We start from the raw sequence: 16865 nt of genomic DNA on the forward strand, positions 1-16865 counted from the left end.
AATAGAGATAGATATTTACGATGTTGTTGGGTTATGGGTCGTACGGAGTAAGGTGTTCACATCTAAATCGATTCAAAATAAAACCGTAAATCAATTTAAAAAAGTTGAAAACTACACAAAATCGAAATTTATTGGATGTGTTTGGACGTTCTTTCATGACAACTGCTTGTATCGGATCGGATTTTGGATACTTTTTCAAAACCAAACTGAATCTCGTACATAAATATTAATGTTTTTTTTTACAAAGTAAATAAATATTAATCTTTATTAATTTTTGAATTTGTATAATATATTGGATTAATCAATTATTTGTTGGTTTGTAATTCTTTTAACCACACTCTTACCCAAAACCTTAAGGCCTTAGGTTTGTGGGTTCTCTCACGGTGTTCAACATTCACTTTTTTATCTGATGTAGCACATATTATCCACACTTGAAATAACAACAAATGTCATATACAATGTCACAAGTGTTAGTAATTTGAAGTTCAAATAACGTAGTTGTTTTACGCTTTCAGGCTTTTGTGGTCTTTGATTAGCTCCAGCCTCCGAACGCACAACTTGCCCAAATTTTAATTCATAAAAAGTATCTAATTTGTGTGCATTTTTTATTTAGAATATTTTTTTTTTCTTGTTCAAACATGTTTTTCATAAAAACATGTTTTTCTTCTCCAAACAATTTTTACTCATTGAGAAAAATAAATCAAGATAACTTAAAAAATACAAGACAGATATTAACTCTTTAATGAATATATAAAAAACACGGGACAAATATTTGTCATTAAGAAATATAAAAAATGGCACAAATGTTTTCATTGATAGATATAATAAAAGAACACGTGAGAAATATTAAATAAAACAAGGGACACCATTTATCAATGATAAATATAATAAAAAAATATGAGACAAATTGAAAAGCCAAGAGTGAGTTTAAATATCAAGGAGAACTTGAGAGATCCCAACTTTGTTGGCATCCTCAAGAAACCACTACACTATCACCCACTCATAAATATATTAAAAGAAGGGAAAAATATATATACGAGGGGTATGACCTGAATGAAACTTCGTTGTTCTTCCCTTAAACCAAATACTATTGAACAAGATCGATCTCCTCTTGAAGAGTTGCACACCTACGAGGGGGCGTACTGTTGGTGTAGGATTATCAATATAAGTCATTTCATGTTCATTCTCCTTTTATTGTTGCACAAATGCACCACCCACAGGCTGCATTAACGTATTTGCACCTTCAACATAAGATTCTTTTCCTTGGGGTGGAGTAACATTTGCTAACTAGGTTTGTTCAAGCACCAATGGTCGAACAATACTCCTCCGCAAATCTAACCAGGGTTCCTTTTCTCTAAAAACCAGAGGATTAGTGCAAAAAAAGAAGAGTAACAATGACATATATGTTATTCACACTAACGGAAAGACGGGCACGTAACGTGTGTAGATTATAACGATATTTCATAGAAATTTTGAGTGGAAATTACAAACGGGTATTTTATATAACTATTTTTGTATAAATTAAAATTAAAAGTATAAATATTTGTGAGTTTCAAATATAACAAACTCAACAAATAATATTTATCTTTTTCAATGACAACAATAATATAACAAATATAACAAAAATTCTTATCTTTTTTAATAACAACAATATGACATTATTTAGAAAATTTTGCTTAGGGTGTAATTGAAATAACAAAAAAGTCAACCCAAAATCTCTCAAGATCTCTCTCTCTCTCTCTGTTTTTTTTTGTATATAGACGAAATAGCAAAACCATCGTAAGCTCACACACAAAGTGAAGGCGTTGGGATAAGAACTCTAATCATAATGCCCGGCTTAACAATTTCGAAATTTTTGTCGGTTTTAACTAGGACTCATGAACCCGATTGCGATGGACGGATTTCATACTAATCACTTACAAGCACCTTTTAGTTGATGTTTTTCTCGTGCATTGGCGAAAGTCCTCATTTTTATGATGGTTTCCGATTCCCAAATCCTACCTTTTTATGCCTAAGTTTTACAAACCGCTAAAGGACAAAAAAGGGACTTTTTCTTTTTTCTTCCAAATTTTTAGAGCTAATTCTAAATATAAGACATGCGTTGATTGGTTCAGTTTTTTTGGATAAATATTTTGGCCTTTTTTTTTTAAAGAAAATATTTTGGCCTTGTTAGCAATGGTTTAACTCAAATTTTTAAAAGTTTTTTCTTCGTCTTTTCAGTGTTAATCTTCCACTTTATAAGAGATAGAAAATTTGTCTGCGTGCGCATAACTCAGTTGGTTTGACCAATGCATAATATATGCAAGGTCAGGGGTTCGAACCCGGCCACCACCAAAAAATAAGAGATAGAAAATCTGATTAAGAACAGAGCAATTACTTGAAAAGGTTAAGATTACATCTCTCAAATGGTTGAAAGCAAAAAATGTATGCTTTCCATTTGGTTATCATATGTGGTGGCAGCGTCCCCTTGCTTGTTTGGGGATTGACTGATGTATTTTTCCTTGCTGTCTTTTTTGGTCTTGATCAGTACTATTTTGTAATCTTGTTTTGTTTCCTTTGGCACTCCTTGTGCTAGGGACCAAAACTTTTTGTTAATATATCTCATTTTGGCTTGTTCAAAAAAAAATCTGATTAAGAATTACTTAATCAAAGAACTGAATCTAAATTTTTTGAACTATTCGTCATTTAACGGAGTTCAATAATAAATTGGATACAATCACTTGATTAAATTTCATAGATATTTGAGTTTGGATGTTGTTGTTGTTGTTGATGATGATGTGAAAGCAATTTTGAAGTTTCTCTTGACCTTGTGATCGTTCATAATTCAAACCGTCTAAATTTTCTTTTATTAATTCTAAAAGAAAATGTTAATGGTTATCCTTCATGTGATAATTAAATTGACAATCAAAATTTTATGTTGGAAAATTATGCATTCATCTTTTTGGAAATTTAAAATTTGTTGTTCCACCATAAAATTTTTACTTTTAGTTTTTTAACTAGTATTTTTAGACATTTGTTAACATGACTTTATAAAAAATAAAAATGATAATAAGCGACCTTATGCTATTTGTTAAGAAGTTGAAAGTAAAAACTTTATCTTAAAAATTGTGTATTTAAAATATTGAAATATTAAAAAATGCTATTCTTTTTTACATAAAAAAAGTACTTTTTTTTTTTGAAGGAACATAAAAAGAGTACTTGTTAGCATAACCTTATAAAAATATAAAATATGCAAAATTATCTTATAAAACAAATAAAACTAGAGGAGTCAGTATCGTAAATGTAGCTACCAAATGCATTATGTGCAGAGACCAGGGTTCGAACTCCGAATTCCATACTTCTCTACACACAATAAATGTGAATTTAGCTACTCGATTAGAGACTTCAAAGAAGATAAACCATACCAACTACAAAAACTAGAGATGTTAAAGAGAATAAACCGTACCAACTATACCACAAACCTAACGAGACAATGACAACCATCTCAACGAGGTTGACACCACTACTCAATCCAAAACCACCGACCAAAAATTTATTATATTAAAAAGAAGAAATTACAAAGCATGATGGACAATATAAACCAAAAAAACATATTGAAGAGTGAATTATAAGTCATCAAGTTACTTCACAAAATGAAAAAAGAACAAGCATAGAGAGAGAGAGAGTTTCCTTAGAAAAAAACATAGAGAGAGAATTACAAGTACTAGATGCATAGTAAAGAGTTGTTGTTGGACACTTGACGGCAAAGTGATGATGGAATCAAGTGTGATGCAAGCCAAACAGGACAAAGGCAATGCTTATCTTGAAACAACAATTGGCCATGTTCTTTTCTCCCTCAAACTTAACTTAACAGCTCTTATACACCGTGGCATTTTCGATCCCACTTCCAACGGGTATATTCTATTCCCTCATCCTCAAACCAAATTAATCTCTTACTTTACCAAAATACTCCCAAACTCCAGTCCTTTTTCTTTCATTCTCAAGTGCAAAAAAGTCACCACAATAATAATAATAATAATAATAATAATAATAATAATAATAATAATAATAATAATAATAATAAAGACAAGGTGAAACAATTAATCTTTTTTTCTCTAAAAATTTCATATATTTTTTTTAAGTTGACTTCAAATATTTTTAAATTTTATTGACTAACAAACGACAAAATACATTTGAAAGGAAATTTTATTAATTTGTTAAAATTTAAATTAATATTGATATTTTTTTTATAATTTTTAATAATAATTCTATTTTTCAAAGTCTTTTAATTTAGTATAATTTTTTTATTCATATCTATATTTAATTACATTCTAATTTTATATTTTAAATTAATAACTTATTTTCTTATCTTATAATATTTCTAACGAAAGTCATATTCAGATCAACTTCATAATTATTTGATCATATCCTATTGAATTTTCAACATTGTATTTTTTATTTTGACTACCATAGAACCACTACCATAGAACCATAAAGTATACTTGAAATAAAAATACCCCTAAAAAAATATCAAATCAATTTTTTAAATTGTTATTTTTTTTAGGATCTAAATTCTTATTTGTTATATATTTTTTTGAGCAAATTTGTTATTTTTTTAATAAATATACACATAAATATTACCCCAAAATAATATAAATAAACATTAAATACACACGAGAACCCACGATTGAAACCAGGAAAGCTATTCTGCGTAATCCCCAACTTACCCTTCAACATAAACAAAAATCTGAAAAAAGAAAGGTTATTTTCGTACTTTCATTTCCTAATCCAGAAAACAAAACAATAAAATAAAAACAAAGAACGTGATCGATGCGCGCAGACACAAAAGAAAGAGAGAGAAAGAAAGATAAAGAAGAAGAGAGAGAAAGAGAAAGAGAAAGAAGTTAGAGAGAGAAAGTACCGTTATCGGACTTCAAATCTTCAATTCGCCGGAATTTGGGAACAACCGTTGCGTCCGGATTCTAGGGTTTTCTCTTTCCTTTCTTGTTTGTTTCTCAATTTCGTTCCTTTTTGGTTCAACGAAGTTTCGTGGTGTAGTCACGACGAATTCGTGATTTTGAAGTTGAGTTAATTTCGTTGCTGCTGAAGTTCAGAATTTGGTTTTGGTTGTGATGTTTACGCCACAGAGACTATGGTCGGGTCGGAGCAACACGCCGAATAAGAGTGGGTCGGGTCACGATTTGGTTGTGATTTCGGGTGAAGGTTCGAAAGGGAAACGTGTTGAAAATGGTGGAAATTTGGATCGTGAGGTTTTGGTTGAGAGAGTTTCAAACCTTGAGAAAGAGGTTTGTTTCTTGTTTTTTTTTTATTTATTTTTAATAATGTTTTGTTTTAATGTTTTTGTTAGTTGTTCTTAGACAGTGTTGTGGGTGTGTTTTGAAGTTTTGGGTAAACACTAAAAAAAAAATTCAAAAAAAAAAAAATTCCTTTTGAATTTGGAGTGTTGGTTGTTTTTAGATTTTAGTTTGAATTTCTCTGATGTGTAGTTTGAAAGATCTAGAGTTTAATTAGTTGAATCGAAATATGATTTATGATAGAATATTATGACGTAATTTGATGCCTGTAACCGACCACACTTAGCGAATTGAACTAGACTTGGTTCTTGCCGTCATGGGAAGTTTAAGATTTTGAAATCCTGCTTCATAATTGTTTAGTTAACTTTGAAAATTTATGGAATATTTTTGACTTGGCTGTTTGAGATATTTGCAGAAAGTTTTGTTCTTTTTGTTTAGTTGCTTTGAGTGTTCAAACGTGTGTGTGTGAATTTGTAGCTTGTTATGATGTTCCAAGGACATGCATAGTTTAGAGATAGTAGACAGATAATTTAGTCATGCAAACTTTTATTGAACATATGGAGAAACTCATTATTGAGAAGTTATGTGTTTGTTAGTATAGATATGTCAACAAGATTTTTAATGAGATGCATATTAGTTAATTTTGACGTTTGGTTGTACGGAAGTCTAAAGTAGAGAAGCAATATTGTATGCAGTTGTAGCCGACACGTCATTAAAACTAGGTGAATACTTCTATGTTTGGTATACCACATTGTTGCTTAGTGGATGACGACAGCCTTGCATAAGTTATAATTTTTCAAGTGCTGCCATGTGAAATGTATATACCCTTTGCTTTGCTTATTTATCCTCATTGTGTCTTCTGAATGAAGTTAACATTTTTGCGAAAAGTTCGTCATTTGTAGCTGTATTTTTTATCATCATAAAAATAACAATTTTTATTTTGTTTTTTGGTTTGACCTGATTATTTGTTTTCTATGTCAGCTTTATGAATATCAGTTCAATATGGGGCTTCTCTTGATTGAGAAAAAGGAGTGGAACTCTAACTATAACGAGCTGAGTCAAGATATAGTGGAAGTCAAGGATGCTCTTGAACAAGAAAAAGCAGCTCATTTGTTTGCTCTATCTGAGGCAGAGAAGCGAGAAGAGAATCTACGGAAAGCCTTGGGTGTTGAGAAAGAGTGTGTGCTTGATGTAAGTTTTTTCGACATGAATTTTATATTTTCACTAATTTTTTTCTTAAACGCAAAATCATGTCTGTTGTATCAAACCTTATCCATGGATAGTCTTTATCTGAAACTGTTGATACTTTTCTTATTATTACATTTAAGATTGTTTGTTCCTAATATTTGTAAACTTGTGTGTCAACAGCTCGAGAAGGCTCTACGAGAAATGCGTTCAGAGCATGCAAAGATTAAATTTGCAGCAGACTCAAAGTTAGCTGAAGCAAATGCTTTAATAGCTAGTGTTGAAGAGAAATCTTTAGAAGTAGAAGCCAAGTTACGCTCTGCTGATGCCAAACTTGCTGAAATCAGCAGAAAGAGTTCAGAGATTGATAGGAAATCACATGACCTGGAATCTCAGGAATCTGCCCTTAGAAGGGAACGCCTGTCCTTCATTGCAGAGTATTCTCATAATTACCCATCCTCTTTCAATTTTGAACATTTTTTCAGTTTTTTCTTTGTAATTTGTATTCTCATGGCTAATTTATTTTTATTGATGAGACAGACAAGAATCTCATGAAAGTACTTTGTCTAAGCAAAGAGAGGACTTACGGGAGTGGGAGAAGAAACTGCAGGATGGAGAAGAAAGACTGGCCAAGGGTCAAAGAATTCTCAATGAAAGAGAGCAGAGAGCTAATGATATTGACAAAATATGCCGGCAGAAAGAGAAGGACCTTGAAGAGGCACAAAAGAACATTGATGCAGCAAATGTTACATTGAGAAGCAAAGAAGATGATGTAAACCGCAGGCTTGCAACCATAACTCTAAATGAGAAGGTAAATATTAATTATAATGTGATATTGATTAGCTATATTTTGTTTGATCTGTCAAACGCCACATTTTAATTTGTCCATATCCTCTGATGCAGGAATGTGATTCTATGAGAATGAACTTGGATCTCAAAGAGAAGGAGTTATCTGCATGGGAGGAAAAACTCAATGCCAGAGAAAAAGTATATTCTTGCACCTTCTTATTTTTTGATTATTTTTTCTGTTAATTTTGGAGATGGGCAGCAAATAATTATGTGTAAATTTTTGAATTTTATTTATTTGTAGCATTTTTGTTTCCAAATTTTGCTTATCCGAAAGATAACACATTGGACATTGGTTGGGGTGTATGCTTTTTGAATAATCTAAAAATGAAAAATGGCATTTATTGTATGCTTTTTTCAGATCAATAATAAAATCAGTGTCGTGTGAGCATCAGTATTTATTATTGAAAAGTATTCCAGCATATGGCATAACGCATAACACTACTATATTTTATTTTCACTTGTTTGCTAAATTTCAGCCTGGTTACATTGTAGGTTGAGATTCAGAAGCTTGTTGATGACCACAGTGCTGCTCTTGATGTGAAGAAGCAGGAGTTTGAGATTGAATTGGAAGAAAAAAGAAAATCTTTTGAAGATGGATTGAGGGATAGATTGGTAGAAGTGGAAAAGAAAGAAGGCGAAGTCAGTCATATGGAGGAGAAGGTTGCAAAACGGGAGCAAGCCTTAGAAAAGAGAGCAGAGAAGCTCAAGGAGAAAGAGAAGGAACATGAAGTCAAAGTCAAAGCTTTGAAGGAAAGGGAGAAGTCTCTAAAGTCTGAGGAAAAAGACTTGGGGAAAGAGAAGGGTCAAATTGAAAGTGAGAGAGAGGAGTTGCTCAGTCTCAAGTCTGAAGTTGAGAAATTAAGAGCTAACAATGAAGAAGAGTTGTTGAGAATTAAGGAAGAGACTAATCGTCTTCAAGTGACTGAGGAGGAGAGGTCTGAATACATACGTTTGCAGTCACAACTGAAGCATGAAATTGATCAGTACAGGCAACAGAAAGAGCTGCTGATGAAGGAAGCTGATGACTTGAGGCAGCAAAAAGAGACCTTCGAAAGAGAATGGGATGAGCTTGATTTGAAAAGAGCAGATGTGGAGAAAGAGCTGAAGAATGTGCTTCAACAGAAGGAAGAAATTTTAAAACTACAACAAAACGAAGAAGAGAAGTTAAAGAAGGAGAAGCAGGCCACAGAAGACTATTTACAGAGGGAGTTGGAAACTCTTAAGCTGGCTAAAGAGTCATTTGCTGCTGAAATGGAATTGGAAAAGTCAAGCCTAGCTGAAAAAGCTCAAAATGAGAAAAACCAATTGCTTTTGGATTTTGAGATGCGGAGAAAAGAACTTGAAGCTGACTTGCAGAATCAGTTAGAGCAGAAGGAAAAAGACTTATTTGAATCGAGGAAGTTATTCGAGGAGAAGAGAGAAAGTGAATTGAACAATATCAATTTCTTGAGAGAAGTGGCTAATAGAGAAATGGAGGAAATGAAACATCAAAGAAGTAAATTAGAGAGGGAGAAACAAGATGCAGATGAGAATAGAAAACATGTTGAGAGACAAAGGATAGAAATGCAGGAGGACATAGATGTACTCGTCGACCTCAACAAGAAGCTGAAAAGTCAGAGGGAACAATTTATTGTGGAGAGAAGTCGCTTTATTGATGTTGTAGAGAAACTTCAAAGTTGCCAGAACTGTGGAGAAATGATTTCTGAATTTGTGCTGTCTGATTTACAATCTTCTGCTGACATTGAGAATATAGAGGTGCCTTCTCTTCCAAAATTGGTTGGTGATATTACACAGGGTGGTTCTGATGTAAATCTGGATTCTTCTAGGCAAAACACTGGAGCATCCCCTGCAACTGATACAAAGTCCCCTGTTCCTGGTGGAACTGTCTCTTGGCTTCGAAAATGCACCTCTAAGATTTTCAAGATATCTCCCATTAAAAAGATTGAATCTGATGTTGATAATTTAAGGAGTGTGGATACTTTGCCTTTTGATAAAACTAATGAAGATTTGCCAGCAAATGTTCCTGGCACTGAGAATGAAGCAGAGTTGTCTTTTGCTATCGCAGATGATTCTTTTGATGCTCCAAGGGTACAATCTGGCAATGATATCACAGAGGTTGAAGCTGACCATGAACCTTCTATTGACAAACAGGGCAACATTGACACTACAGCGACAGATGATTTACAGCCTCCCAATTCAAAGGCTGGACAGCAGAAACCTCGCAGAGGAGGGGTAAGGGCCAGAGTGAAGCGCACACAAACTGTAAAAGCTGTTATCAAAGAGGCCGAAGCCTTTCTTGGGGAATCCAAAGCTGCTGAGGCAGTACCTGGGGAATCTGTGGATGATCGTGAGACTGATTTTCCAAATGGAATTGCTGAGGATTCTGCCAACATGGATTCTGAAAGTCAGAAACCACCTGAAAAAAGAACGGCGAATTTGCGGAAGCGAAACCGGATTCAATCATCTCAAGTTACTGCTAGTGGGCATGAAGATGATCCCAGTGAAGGACATTCTGATATACCAGGGAGACCCAAAAGGAGGCGTCAAAAGGCTGCTGCTCCTCCGGCACAAACTGCCGGTGAAACAAGATATAATTTGAGGCGTCCCAAAACGTGAGTATACCCTTGATTTCCGTTTTATTGTTTTTGTATGTGATAGTTGTCAATGTTGCTTTCCCCAACTTACCCATGGTGTGCATTGATGTTTTTAGTGGTGCGACAACTTCATCTGTTAGAGACGTGTCTGCTGGCGGCAAAGAAAGTGAGGGAGAGGTTGGTCGTGCAAAAGATGCAGGAGTAAATATCCACTCAAAACCTTCTCATTCACATTCAGTCGGCATTACCAATGAGAATGAGGACAGCATAGACATTGATCAGGTAAGCTTGATATAGTAGCTTTTCAATTGGAACGCTGCGCATACTTTTATTCTTTATTTTATTTTATTTTTATTATTTATTCTTATATTTCAAATTAGCCTTCAGTTTAAGAATTTGAATTGGCAGTGAGATGTTGGTGTTGATCAGTTTTGGATAACAAGCTATATGTTACTTGTTCCGGTCTATAAGAAAGTTTCCTGTTTTGGGTTGTTAATAAGTTTTGGATAACAAGCATTCAAAAAAAGCCTTCAGTTTAAGAATTCTTTCTTTTTTTTTTTTTTACTTTATTTATTATTTATTCTTATATTTCAAATTAGCCTTCAGTTTAAGAATTTGAGAGATTTTGGTGTGTTAATAAGTTTTGGATATCTAGCTAAATGTTGCTTGTTCCAGTCTCAGAAAGCAGCAGAGACGCATGATGATTATGATGATACCACAACCAACAACAGGGCTTTGAGTGAGGAGGTGAACGGAACGGCAGAAGACGTGGAGGATCATGACGCTGAGTACAGGAGTGAATCCCGTGGAGAAGATGCAGGCCGAGTTGACGACGACGACGATGAGTTTGATGAAGATTACCAACACCCTGGTGAAACATCAGTGGGGAAGAAGCTTTGGAAATTTTTTACAACATAACACTAGACCAGCTTTTTGTTAAAGGAGCTTTGGTTTGTGTTTTGACCTCATCAACTTTAGAGATGATGTCAGAAGTTGTCTTGTATTAACAACACTGGAATTAATAGATCTCTTAGTTATATATAACCATGGAGAGGTACTTAGGAAGGGTGATTGAATTTCTTTAGCATTTTCATTTCCTGTTTCTAAGAATGATATTTGGTAAACCTTTTCGGTATTTGTTGATAATTTTAGGCATTGGACAGTGTAGTTCCTAGTTTAGTGATTGGAATTGTAGCCACATCCTTTTGGAAATTGATTGTATCCTAATATTTGTTTGTATTTTGTCGCCTAGAATGTGATTGTTTGAATTTAATGAGGCTGCTCTTGTATCTCATGTGACTTGAGGTGGCAATTTGTGTTCATTAATTTTTTTTTTACAGGTGAGACTTTTTTTTGTTAAGAAATTTACTGGACTTGTGTTCATATTCATTTGTCTATATCATGAGCATAAATAATATAAACAAGTTTAACGACAATTTCTATTATCCCAATATTTAATGTGCATAAATTATTTTTGAAATGTATTCGGTTGGTTAAAGGGGTCTCTACAAGTGGCTGGTGGGATTGAACTCATCAGGTTAGTCAGTCCTTGAGTTAGATATTGAGTTATTAAAAAGTAAATAAGTAGGGCTAATTGAATTGGTACTTATCACGCAAAATATTATTTCGTTGGCTACCTTAATAATGTGTGTTCAATTCTCACTTTGTACCAAAATGCTGCAAAGCTTAAAAAAGAGAATGAGTAACATAATAAATTAACAAGAGAATTCGTCTTAAACAACTGACAAGTAGAGGATGAAAGGAATTAGCATAGGAACATGAAAACAAAAATCATGCACTAACAACAAAAGAAAGAAACACTAACAACAAAAGAAAGAAAATACCAATCTCAGGCTGATAAACTCCACGTCAAAAAAGGGTAATAAACTCTAGCATTCTTTATTATTGTTATTCCATTCAGCAATTTCTTATATAAGTTAAGAATAACAGAGACCGGTCATTCAGTGACACTTCATCTTAACAAAAAAAAATCAGAAACACTTCATAAAATTTATATGGCTCATCTTATGAAATATATCTATATCCTTCATATGGCTAACAACATCAGTACAAATTTTCTCTGCAGAGGCTCCACATCATATTTAAGACGGTTCAATAACTTTTTTAAGAATTTGAATGATATGCACAGGTGATGTGAAAAAGTTTTACTACATCTCAACATTGGTAAGAATATTTTGAATCAGTGCTATGACATGAAAAACGGTAGTTATAGATTTTAGTGCAAAACTATTTCTCAATGACATTATATGTGCCCATAATTCAAGTTTTTAACTACATAGACATATACCTGATTAACTAAGATTGTTAAAATCGTGAGTTAACACATGGAATCGTAGAATTCCACGTATTCAAGTATGAAATTCGAATCGACTCGTAGGTATACTCAAATTTGAGTAAACTCGAAAATCAGTTTACTCTTGTTAACCTGCCTCAAAACTTGTTGGAATTGAACTGCCCAGTTGTTTGTCATTCTACAATTTAAGTTCAAATCCGTTTCGACCTATCTTGCATGAGTCTTATTACAATTTGGTGAGATAATTAGTATGTAATTTTTTTTTTAGCCGACAGACGAAGTGGAAAACAACTTTTAAAACTTACACACACAACTGCAAAGTTTTAGATTCGAACTCAATAAAGATGTCCATCCTATCAATATCAACACTTTTAGTTAAGTTAAATCTTAAAAAAAAAAAATTAGTATGACACTTTATTATGGTTATTTGGTTTTTTTTTTTTTTTTGTTTATAATTAAGTTGAAATTTTGAATTATTAATAATCCCTAAGCATTCCTTCAAAAAAATAATCCCTAAGCATGGATGGGAGGGGCGTCCACCAAAACACCATTTTGTTAATAAATGCAGTGCCAGATAAATCGCATAATAAATCGCATAAGCTTCAGCAGTTGCCGGATCCTTCCTTCATCCCGATCCTTCTCCAAGTCGCCGCCGCCGCCGCCGCCAGCACATAGCCATCCTTATCTCTGCCCCCAGGTATTGTCATCTCTCAAACTGGCATCTGTGTTGATTTTTACGAAACCTTCACTAGAGGATCTCCAAATAGAGTTAGAATGTGTGTTATGGTTGTTCAAACCATTTCTGACTTATCAAATTTGTATGTCTATGTTTTCTATTTAACAATTCTCTGGGTAACGATTCTTAATAGCATTCAGAACAAGCAATCAGCTATCACCGTTCAGTTTTTAGAGCAAGCTCCCAAAAATTGAACAAACAAGCAGAGAATTGGATTAACTGGTACTTAGATATAGATATTGTATAGAACAATGTTTTAAAAACCCAACTGTACATCGAAGTTCAAACCGGCGAGACTTCCGTGTCATGGTTCAATTGCTTTAAACAGCTTCAACCAAAACAACTACTCCCTCCGTCCCAAGTTGTTAGTGTAATTAATGTGTATATTTTTTTGTGTTAATATTACCAAATTGTCATTTGTTTGTATATGTATTAAATTTAACTTTTCATATTTCAAGATAAGTTAGTAGTATTAATTAGAGGTATGTTTAGGAAAAAAAATAATAAATGCATCTAGTAATTTGAAAAGGGGTTTACATTTAGGGACAAAAATAAAGTCAAATGAGTGCTTAGATATAGGGACGGAGGGAGTATTATTGAACCGCTCAAATAACTGAACTGTATACATTGCCGGTTCATGGTGCAGTTTAGTTTTTAGACGATTGGTATAGACTCAATTTATAGGTTAAAATATATGCGTTTAGTCTTTGTATTGTATACTTTGTATCTAAAGGAGTCAACTCATGGGTTAATTTTTTACTTTGAATTTGACTTGAAGTGATAGAATTCGCACATATAGTCTTTGTATGCTTTGTTTTAAACTCTCAAATCTCACATCAGGATATGAGGAACTAATTGACGGCTTTAGGGTTTTAAACTGGAAATTGGAAAAAAAAATATTGCGAGGCTTTGTCTGCAATTCATCGTCCTATGTTTGCATTTTTTCTGTTTCATATTTTATTTCCCTGCTATTCGAGGGGTAACCTTGGCGCAACTGGTAAAGTTGTTGTCATGTGACAGTAAGGTGTCATGTGACAGTAAGGTCACAGGTTCAAGTCTTGGAAACAGCCTCTTGTGTAAAAAACAGGGTAAGGCTGCATACAATACACCAAATGGTGCCCTGCGTATGCGGGAGCTTCAGTGCACCGGGTTGCCCTTTTATATTTTATTTCCCTGCTATTCAAAAATCACTTTAGTCTCGTCATTCTCTGTCAAGCCTCAAGGTACCCATCTTTCTTATATCCTTGATTTTCAGAACTCGTTGAGCATATGTTTTCAAATGAGTTTGTAGGATTTTTTCTGGTTTGTTTGTTCTAGAAATAGAATTATTTTTTTTGTTATTTTGGGTGTTGGATTTTGGACTACTAGATAGTTCATTGAGATAGCAACGGCTGAGAGATAAATTGACACTCCTTGTTCACACTAAAACCAATTTCAGTTACACGGCCGAATCATCCATATAGTTACTGTCAGCTTTTTGAAAACCACCAGCCATAGGTGTAGAAGTAGAACCTGGAAATCCTTTTGCTTCGGCCATTTGAGCCTTAACCAGTAAAATCCAACCCTCATGTTTGTTTACGTAGTGGTGGTTATCAAATAGCACTCATTGATATATGATTTCGATTCTGGGTTGATTAATAAGCCTTAGCGCCACGTTTTGGCATTCATTCTTGATGATAGTACAAACTTGATCTCATATGCTGTGGCCACTGTTTTGGTTTTGGAGTAAATTGAAGTTCCAACCATATGGTTATTTTGTTTTCTATTGATTTTGGAATAGGGTTTTTTTGGTTCTATCTGTTTGTTATTTTCTTTGCTGGTGTGAATCATGGCTGGCAAATACACTGGAAATTTGCATTTTGTGAAGCTCTGGTTTGGTCTGTGTATCTTGTTAGTTAGCTATGCCAATCTAGCTGTCTTCAATGTTATTTGATTTGATTTTTTTTGTTTTAAAGACTTGTTCTTTTGTAAGGTTTTTGGCTGAATTGTCCTTCAATCTGGTACAGGTCAATTATATCTACTTGTCGTCAACACTGAGTTCTCTTGAAAGTAATTGTATATCAAAACCTAAATATTATTCAACCTTCCACCTTCATTTTACTGGAAACTGCTGCATCAAAGTTTTTTTTACTCGATGTTATTCAACTTTGAGAAATATGCAGCCAAAACAATTAGAAAGGCGCTTAGGCCTATTGAAGAATCAGTCTCACCATTTAGTTACAAGATCCCTTGTCTTCCTTTCTCGCACATTCAGAGGTTTAATTATGTTAATGTGTACATGAAATGGAAAAAAGATTCATACTATGACTCGATTGAGCATATTCACCACTCTATTCAGCTCAAGCCCGTAATTGCCCTAAAAAACTGCATTGCCCAGGATCCCAATGGGTGCATCCCTATCTCTTCAGTGTCAAAGAGGGGATTGCAGTTAGATGTGCCTATGAAGGTTGCAAGATTTTTGAGGCAATATCCATCCATTTTTGAAGAGTTTACAGGTCCTAAGTATAATCATCCTTGGTTTAGATTGACACCTGAAGCTGCTGAGATTGACAAGGATGAGAAAAGAGTATACGAAGAAAGTAGGGAGGAATTAAGATCCAGGTTGAAGAAGATGATATTGATGACGAAAGAGAATGTTTTACCTTTGAAGATAATTCAGGGGATGCAATGGTATTTGGGGTTGCCTCATGATTTTTTGCAGCACCATGAACAAAATCTCGATGATTCTTTCAGGTTTGTAGAGATGGAAGATGGACTGAAGGGGTTGGCTATTGAAAGCAGAGAGAGGGTTTATTCGGTAATGGAGGAAAATGCCATGCAAAAAGGTATGTACTATGACGGTTCACAGACGGAGGCGATTGAATTTCCTTTTTTTCCATCGAAGGCTTTAAGGATGAAAACTAAGATCGAAAATTGGCTTCATGAGTTTCAGAAGCTACCTTATATTTCACCATATGATGATTTCTCGAATTTGGATCCAAACAGTGACATAGCAGAGAAAAGACTTATTGGTGTTCTTCACGAACTTCTTTCCCTATTTATCGATCATTCAGCAGAGAGAAGAAAACTCCTTTGCCTCAAGAAGTATTTTGGCTTTCCACAGAAAGTGCACAGAGCATTTGAACGGCATCCCCATATGTTTTACATGTCTATGAGGAATAAAACATGTACCGTCATTCTTAAGGAAGCTTATTGCAATGAATCGGCTATCGAGAATCATCCTCTATTGAGTGTGAGGAAGAGATACATCAAGCTGATGAAGGAATCAGAAGTGATTTTAAAGAACAGAAGGATGAACAGTCGATTTTCTAATAGTGAAAAACTCGATTTAGAGTCAAATGATCTGGATGAAGGGGAACATAAAATTGAAGGTTTTTCCTTGGAACAGGTTATCTGAAAATATGTAAATTTAGTAACAAGAGAGAGTTAAGAATTAGTAGAAAGGCCTATCAGCTATTTTTGGTATGACATGGTAGCACATGATATTCAGTGCATTTGGTATCTTAACCTTGAGGTATTGCTTTGTTTTCATGTCTAAGTATACATAAAATGTGGTCAATGGTTTGTTAGTTTTAGAAACAATTGTGATTAACTATGTTGAATTCTCTGGCATTGCACAATTTTTGGTGTTTTGATCTTTATGACATCATATGCTGAACGCTCTAATTTTTGGTGTTTTGCCATCCATAACATCATATATTTGTTCTTTTGACAGGTAAGCTCAATTTTTTAAGCTTAGAAATAATGGCTACACTGATAACAATAATAATGGCAAATTTTAAGCTTAGAAAATATGTTGAACTCATCCTCAACCAACAGATGTAAATTATATTCACAAACCTTTCCCAATATATAAGAAAACATTAAAGCTACACGTGTTTTATGTGTCCTTT

At 33.9% G+C, this 16865-nt stretch overlaps 2 protein-coding genes across 3 annotated transcripts; both read left to right on the forward strand.

The window, feature by feature from the left end:
• Nucleotides 1-4811: 4811 nt before the first annotated feature.
• Nucleotides 4812-11216, forward strand: LINC1 (little nuclei1). Of its 2 annotated transcripts, none has more exons than XM_085725766.1 (8): nt 4812-5285; nt 6276-6485; nt 6663-6916; nt 7020-7290; nt 7383-7466; nt 7821-9940; nt 10039-10204; nt 10598-11216. In XM_085725766.1, exons 1-8 carry the CDS (start codon nt 5112-5114, stop codon nt 10838-10840), a joined length of 3522 nt encoding a protein of 1173 aa, XP_085581892.1. In that variant the 5' UTR covers nt 4812-5111; the 3' UTR covers nt 10841-11216. The 2 variants fall into 2 exon arrangements, with proteins under 2 accessions (XP_085581892.1, XP_085581893.1); XM_085725767.1 differs by having other exon boundaries at nt 10604-11216.
• A 640-nt stretch (nt 11217-11856) lies between these two features.
• Nucleotides 11857-16638, forward strand: WTF9 (Ubiquitin carboxyl-terminal hydrolase family protein). Its single transcript, XM_085725768.1, has 2 exons — nt 11857-12933; nt 14979-16638. The coding sequence occupies exon 2, from the start codon at nt 15107-15109 to the stop codon at nt 16367-16369; it is 1263 nt and encodes a 420-aa protein (XP_085581894.1). The 5' UTR covers nt 11857-12933; nt 14979-15106; the 3' UTR covers nt 16370-16638.
• The last annotated feature ends 227 nt before the right edge of the window (nt 16639-16865 follow it).

This window comes from Medicago sativa, chromosome 7, assembly GCF_051527215.1.
Source record: "Medicago sativa cultivar Bolivia chromosome 7, Bolivia_mono, whole genome shotgun sequence".
Lineage (NCBI taxonomy): Eukaryota > Viridiplantae > Streptophyta > Magnoliopsida > Fabales > Fabaceae > Medicago > Medicago sativa.